The 7,795-nt window shown below is 51.6% G+C and overlaps 1 protein-coding gene across 1 annotated transcript in view; it reads right to left on the minus strand.

Moving 5' to 3' along the window:
- Positions 1–7,795, minus strand: part of kirrel1a (kirre like nephrin family adhesion molecule 1a) — a 35,651-nt gene that overhangs the window by 10,881 nt on the left and 16,975 nt on the right. The window contains 8 exon segments of the mRNA XM_080519103.1: positions 147–274; positions 428–576; positions 731–836; positions 2,113–2,263; positions 2,344–2,501; positions 2,589–2,738; positions 6,283–6,299; positions 6,301–6,430. Of these exon segments, the coding sequence (XP_080375229.1) occupies positions 147–274; positions 428–576; positions 731–836; positions 2,113–2,263; positions 2,344–2,501; positions 2,589–2,738; positions 6,283–6,299; positions 6,301–6,430 (989 nt within the window).

Genomic DNA, 7,795 nt, shown 5'->3' on the forward strand with positions numbered 1-7,795 from the left:
AATAATAATAAAAACTGTGTTGAGACACAATGCGGTTCCTCAATGACAGGATGCTTTAGTAAACACAGGAGAAGAGCGTGTGGCCTGTAGAGAGAGAAAAAAAAAAAAGAAAGTGTGAAAACAAGCGTGGGCTTCCAGCTCCTCACCATGTTTGAACCCTTTTTGAACCAGGTGAGCGTGAGAGGAGGGTTCCCAGCCCATTTGCAGTTGAGGGTGACGTCAGAGTCCACGTCCACGGTTTTGGGCTGCGGCTCCACCAGCAGGATCGGGCCGACTGGGGGGAGAGAGAAGGGTGCGTGTCGTTTGTTGTGTTTGAGTAGTAATGCGGCAGGTCTAAAAGGGGAGAAGCCGCCCGGGAGGAGGAGGAGGAGGAGGAGGAGGAGGAGGAGGAGGAGGTGGCGTGTTCTCGGTCCCCGGGGTGACTCACAGTGGACGTCCACCAGGATGCTGACGTTGGTTTTCCCCACCGCGTTGAAGACCAGGCACGAGACGGGCTCGGTGAAGAAGGAGTGGTCGGCCTTGGTGGTGAACACGCTCTCCCGGGCGCCCTGGAGCACCACGCCGCCCTTCGCCCACCTGCGGGGGGGGGGGGTTTTTGGGAACACGAGAGGGGCTCGGTTGTTTTAAAACGAAAAGGAGGGAAGCCGCACAGATCCCGGCGGCAAAAAAACAAAAACAAAACAGCGCCGCGGCTTTAAGAGAGCTTGGCGAGAAGGAGACGGGAGCAGACCTGTAGCCCATGATGGGGGGGTTGGCGTGAGCCTGGCAGGTGAAGGTGACTCTGTCCCCCTCCAGGACAGAACGAGGCTCAATGGACAAGGTCACTGTCGGTGGATCTGGAGACAGAGACAGAGACAGAGACAGAGACAGAGAGAGAGAGAGAGAGAGAGAGAGAGAGAGAGAGAGAGAGAGAGAGAGAGAGAGAGAGAGCTTCATTACAGCTATCTACACCAGTGTTTTTCAACCACTACACCGCGGCACACTGGTGTTTCCACGAGATCTAGTCAGGTGTGCCGTGGGAAATTTTCCAATTTCACATTTTTTTTCTGAAAAACATTCGCTCTCACAGCCGACACAGTGCGTTGCAGAGTAATCATCGCGTGCGTTGCAGAGTAATCATCGCCACTAGATGGCAGCACATAACTTTGAGACAAGACGTTAGGCTGTGCTGGTGAAAGCGAAACTGACAGACGTCAGTCTCGTTAATCACCGCCTCCTGCGGCTGCGACCATCTTGTACCAAAGTAATGGAGTAATGGACAGTGATGGAGAAGCTTTTGAAAAGGAAGAATGTGAACCAGGATCTGTGTTCATCCATCAGGTCCAGGTTTCACACTGAGTGAGTTAAAAATAAAAAAAAGAAATTGGGAAATACTTTTTTTCTGGATTTATTTGATTCCCGTTGATAAAACGTTGATGAGAATGACTTTATATTGTTAATAGAGGCTACAGAGTTTCACATCTTAACATTTTCGGCTGGTGGTGTGCCTCCAGATTTTCAAGTGTGCCTTGGCTCAAAAAGGTTGAAAAACACTGATCTACAGGACAGCGCGGTGCAAAATGGCAGCAGTGCGTTCCTTGCAACACACCAGATGTAAGATTTAGGTCGTGAGCCTCTCGTGCACTCGGCGGCAGCAGCGAGTCGCTATTCTTCAGCTGTCCAGAGGTTTGGCGCTCCCGTTTTCATTTTCTCTGGGCCCGACTGTCAGAACATCGACTCGTGACACCAACTTGTGGCACAAAGTAGCATTACGTGACTGACTGGGTAACAAAATGTTCAGACTTTTACTCTAATTAGCATTCAGTGGAGGAGTGGTTCCCTTTCACTATCGTTGTTTTGGTTTTGATGATTCTGAGCGTCCACCGAGTTTTTAGAAGTAAAATGCTGTTATTTAATACACGGATTTTAAGTTAACGTAAACTTTAGCTTATTTCTTCTTTTTATTTTGTTTTTCCAGTGAACCCTCTTCCATCCTCTCTCTACTGGCTGTTTTAATTCAACAGTAAAAGACATTTTCACTACCACATTAAATATTCCTAGCGTTTTTGTCGACCGTGTCAGTCCCCGTTCGACTGACTCGGCTCGACTTTATTTTGGCGGGACGGAGCTCACGGTGCACGTTGAGTGTGACGGTGGTGTTCTTCCCGGCGGGAACGGCCAGGTTGGTGGCCACGCAGCTGTAGTTCCTCCCGGTGTCGGTGTCCACGGGGTGGATAGGCAGGTAGCTGCGTGTGGTCACCCTCTTCCTGTCGGAGAGCACCTCCTGCGGGTGAGATGGGAGGTTCGGAAAACCCGGGGCGGCGCTCGCGAATGCGTGTGGTTGTTTGTTGTTCTGAGGCTTACGGTGGCGCTGGCAGCCCCGTCGATGGGCAGGCCGTCTTTAAGCCACTCGATCGTAGAAGGCGGTTTGGCCCCTCGGGACACGCAGCTCAGGTTGTAAGATTCCCCGGCGTTCAGCAGCACCTCCGGACCCCCGTCGATCACCGGCTCATCTGGGGGGACTGAGAGCAGGCGAGAGGGCACGGTTAGGAACACACACACATATGTGACAGAGATGTGTGTGTGTGTGTGTGTGTGTGTGGACGTACTGAGGACGGTGAGTTTGGCCCTCCTGGACCTCAGGGCGGCGTCCGGGGCCTGACACTCGTACAGGGAGTCATCGGACAGATCCGCCGACAGGATCTCCAGGTTGTACTGACCCAACTCCTGCACCCGGAGCACGCGGTACCTGGGCCAGGCTGCAACACACACACACACACAAACACAAGTAGGACGAGTTAAACTCCAATCGCCCTTTTTCACTTTGGAATTTCTGGACAGTCACATCACAGAGACACAGAACACCTTGGCGTTTGTACGCCAGTGCTAATAATAGTGACGCTAACAAGCCTTTAAAGACTCTTTAAGACACTTTTTTCCCTCATTATTAAGTTCTGTGGGAGGAGATAAAAGAATCGCCCTGGAAGAAATGCTTGTGCCGCTACGAACGTGTGAAATATTTCAAACAATGAGCTCATTCCTGCTCCATACTAATAAATATCGCATTTATTATATGACCGCAGTTAAAGTTTCCTTAAACCTTTATTGGCTTGCGGGCCATCATACACATGGAGTGAAATGTGGATTTACTAGTTTGTCTGTTTCTTGTTTTTTTTTTTATATGGAAAACTGTCGACTTGAGACGATAAATCGCTGCCTTCTAAAATGTCTTGATCTTTACTGTTCGAAACTTTGGGTAAGTCACACACCGGTGGAGGGGGGGGGGACGATACACACACACAACAACTCCACGCAGCTTGGTTGCAGCAGATCAGATCTCTGTCAGGCGTAAAGCGACGCCGCTTCGGCCTGAAGGACGGCGACGCCACCGATACGCACATAAACAAACGCTTGACCGGACGTTCGCACGTTTGCATGATCTGCACCCAACACAGTCGTCCCAATCCTCATCTTTCCCTTCCACCCTCCCCCACACACACACACCCCCAGCGGTGTGTCCGCTGCCTGGCGTTCTCACCATTAGGTGGCAGCCACGCTCTCCTTTATCAGCGGGCAGGGGGAGGGGGGGGGGGGAAACGATGAATGCATTATGACAGCGGCGTTTTAGAGGACTCAAAATCCACTCGGTGGTGCAGAATTCATGTCCGCTGCCCAGACGCGGATCACATGCGACGCTTCCCCTCCGCTGACGTGCACATGTGCGGCCCTCCGAGCTGCGCTTTTCCGCCGCTCGCCCGGCCAACCTTGCGCGTCCTTGCTCTTCTCCGCATGCAACTTGTGCAATGCGTGTGTGTGTGTGTGTGTGTGCCCTGCTTATACGTACGTGCATTTGCATGTGAAATGTCGAGGGCGAGAAGGCGTATGAAAAGCCCAGGGAAGAAGAGTGGGTGGGTGAAGAGGAGGAAGGGGGGGGGGGGGGGGGGGGCAGAGCCTCACACACGAACAACACACACAGTGTATGTAAGCATGAACTGGCCAGTGTTCATTCACATGTCCCCCTTTTTTTTTTTTCTTTTTTAGAAGCCTTGGTTTGATTCAGAAAATAAATGACGGTAATAATATAACAGGAAAGATGGGAGGCAGAGAAGGGACGGACAAGGACAGGCAGGAGGAAGGGAAGGAAGGGACACGAGGGAGGACTGACTGAGTGTGTGTGAGAGGAGAGACGAGCTCGGCGAGTTAAAAGAGGAACACGAGCGGGGAGAGAACGAGGGATCTGTGATGAAGAGGTCACAGAGGAGTTGCATGACAGACGAGAGGAGGGGAGAGGAGATCCAAAGTCACGGGACGCGGCGGTGGGAAGACGTAAAGGGAAGGAAATGGGAACAATTGGCGAAGCGAGAGTCAGAAAAAAAGGAGTTTTGATAGAAGATACAAACAAAAAAAGAAAAGAAAAAGGCTCTCGGAAAAACAGCGAAGCGAACGGCAGCGTGACACACGGGCTGCTGTCCGCCTCTGGACCCATCAGTTATAAATATGCCCACTTGTTTTCACCAGTAATTGCGCAGCCCCGGCAATAACCCCTCCGGGACAATCAGTGCAATTCTGCAAATGCTGTAGAACCCGGCGATGAGACGCATCACTCCCCCTCAAGTTTTGTCAGTGTCACGCAAAAAAAAAATCAAAGCGGAAAAATCGCCGAGTCCCCCCCCCCCCCCGAATAAAAGGGCCCACATTATTAGCCAGTCGGTTGTCGGAGGTGGTGACGTGACGCCCCTACGTTTGTTTTTTTTTTGGTTTGTTTGTTTTTTTTCTCCTGGGCTGACACGCTCCGCTCACTCAGCACCTAAAATGTTTTAAACGTTTTGTCAGCACGCATTCGACCAGTGTTTTTCAACCACTGCGCCGCGGCACACTGGTGTTTCCGCGAGATCTAGTCAGGTGAGCCGTGGGAAATGATCCAATTTCACATTTTTTTCAAAAAAAAAAAACATTTGTTCTCACAGCCGCTGTCAGCTGTGAGAGCAGTGTGTTGCAGAGTAATCATGTATAAATACTCTTCGCCACTAGATGGCAGCACAGAACTTTGCCGGTGAAATCGAAACTGACAGACGTCAGTGTGGTTAATCTCCACCTCCTGCTGCCATCTTGTATCAAAGTACTGTGTCAGTGACAGTGATGGAGAAGTTTTTGAAAAAGGAAGAATGTGAACCAGGATCTCAGCTCTTCATCCATCAGGTCCAGGTTTCACACTGAGTGAGTAAAAATTAAAAAAAAGAAATTTGGAAATACTTTTTTTCTGTATTTATTTGATTCCTGTTGATAAAACTTTGATGAGAATGACTTTATATTGTTAATAGAGGCTACAGAGTTTCACATTTTAACATTTTCGGGTGGTGGTGGTGTGCCTCCAGATTTTTCCAAACAAAAAGCTATGCCTTGGCTCAAAAAAGGTTGAAAAACACTGCATTAGACGGTTACAAACAAACAACAAGGTGGCGCTGACGCTGGAGGATCCTTGAAAAACACAAGAGGCGGGACAAATTGGCGAATTCATAAGCGAGTGAATTGTGTCCGTTAAAGCAAATTTGACCTGTTTTCAATGGAGCATCATATTTTTCCTTTATGAATCCTCACTTTTCCTTATATGAGAAGTGGAATGATCGCCACAGTGGTGTAGCGACGGCCTCATGGCCTACTTTACACTCTTCCAAAACACCACCTGGACTCTCCTGCTTCGACATGAATAACACGCCGTTGCATCACGCTTTTCCTCAGTTTTACATGGTTTTGATGCAGAGGAGTTAAATGTCCCCCGTAAAAGCCATGTGTTTGTGTGTGTGTGTGTGTGTGTGTGTGTGGACGGCGGTTTTGCTCATCCCCAGTGGAGGTTACAGTCTGGAGCTGCTGACTGGACCTGGAGACCTCGGCTCCACCTGAGTCCACAGCCTGGCGACGGACCCACAGGAGTTCGCCGGGCTGCGGTAAAAGCTAAAAATAGCAGGGAAAAGACGGAACGGCTTCGTCAATCCGACAGGACGGACGCCTGCCGGACAGATACGAGGAGGATTTAGGACGATGGCTCTTTTTTGATTGCGGATTGAACGTCACAATTATGTCTTTCCTGTAGTTTTCTCAAGCAAAAGGCAAAAAAAAAAAAAAAAAAATCTAACTTCGGCAGCTATAAAAGACGACGGCATTAAAACGATGGCCATCAGCAGCTCCAGTCCAAAGATATCAGCCTCAGCTCGGCTGAGCCCGTCTTAGTCACATGCCGGGACGCGGCGGCGGGAAGGCCGCCCCCCCCCCCCCCCCCCCCGAGGAGGCTGTATGATGTCTCACCCCGGAGGTCTCGCCGATGCCAGAGCCAGGCCGTCTTTGGTCCACTGCACAATGCCGGAGTAGTTGAAGACGACGCAGGACAGGATCACCCTCTGGCCCCGCACCACCGACTGGTCTGCCGGCTCCTGAGAAAATCTCGCCGTCCACACTAAGGGGGGGGGGAAAAGACAGGGATGAGTTTGTGAAAAACAAAAAAGAAAAATAAGAACTTTAATGGTTAATTGATTACGAGTGAGGCCTTCCAGCGGCGGTGGTGGGAACGCCATGATTAACCACCTTTGATCACGCCAGTGGCTCGCAGCCATTAGGCGAGTCGAGCGGCGAAGGGAGGAAAGACGGGAAGGTGTCGGGGAACGGGAGTCGGGGGGGGGTATCAAGAGGAAGAAGGAGAATAAAGAAGTGGAGGAGGCGGTTAATGCTGACTCAGGAGAGGAGCGCTGCGAGATCAAACGAGACGACTCCAGCCGTCGGGGCGTCTCACGCCCGTTTTCTTCTCGCTGCTGACTTTTAGTTCTTCAAAAACTCTGCAGCGCCACCCCCCCACCCACCACCCCCCCAACCCCTCTTCATTCCTCCCTATGAGTCATCTCCCAGGCTTCCACTCCCCAACCGAAGCTACAGTGGCTGTCATTGTCTCTACTGGACTCTTCGCTCTGGAGTCCACTGCCACAGTTTGGCCCGAACCGAGGGGGGGGGGGGGGGGGGGGGGGGGGGACAAAAAAAACAACCCGCGACAACTTCTTAATTAGCCGTCCCTCGACCACTGCGGGGGATTGACTTCCCATTTACTTCTCAATTTTCGGAGAAAAGTCGTGCAGTACACCGTTCCCCACCTCCTCCTGCCTCTCTTCTCCCGTGTCCTTTACCCAAATGGCTTGGCGCCACTTCCCCTTCGCTCCCCGGCCTATATGTATGCATCCCCACTCGCCGCCTTCACTTTTGTACATCCATAACGCTTGTCTCCCCGATGTCCTCCTTGCCTGAACCCACGTCCCCGCCGCCCGTCGCCGCCCCTCCAGTACACGCCACGCTCCTTTCCATATACATATATAATGCCGTATATGTCCCCCTTTTTTACCCATAATGCTTTCTATTTCTGTGTTCCTCCTCCCGTTGCTGGTTGGAAGGGGGTTAGAGGCGGACTGTCACAACTCATTTATCACATTAAAATATCAGCCCCTCCAGCACTTTCTCTCCCCCCCCCTCTCTCTCCCTCGTTGCCCACGTTCGCCCGCCTCCCCTCTTCTCTCACTCCCTTTTCTTCACCTCCTACCCGTTTACGCCCCCCCACGTGTCCCCTCCACTTTTTCGTCGCTACTTTCACCCCCTCCGCCTCCACTCCGTTCCCCTCCCTCTCCTTCATTCCCTCACACTTCTCCCTAAGAGCCCTCCAGCACTTTCTTTCCCCCCCCCGAAAGATTCCCATCTCTCTCGTATTTTTTAACAAGTGCCATATGCCTCCGCCCTCCTCCCCCCCCCCCCCCCCCTCGCCGTGACCCTCGGGTCCCCGTCT

The sequence above is a fragment of the Blennius ocellaris genome (genome assembly GCF_963422515.1).
Source record: "Blennius ocellaris genome assembly, chromosome: 23".
NCBI classification, from domain to species: Eukaryota; Metazoa; Chordata; class Actinopteri; order Blenniiformes; family Blenniidae; genus Blennius; species Blennius ocellaris.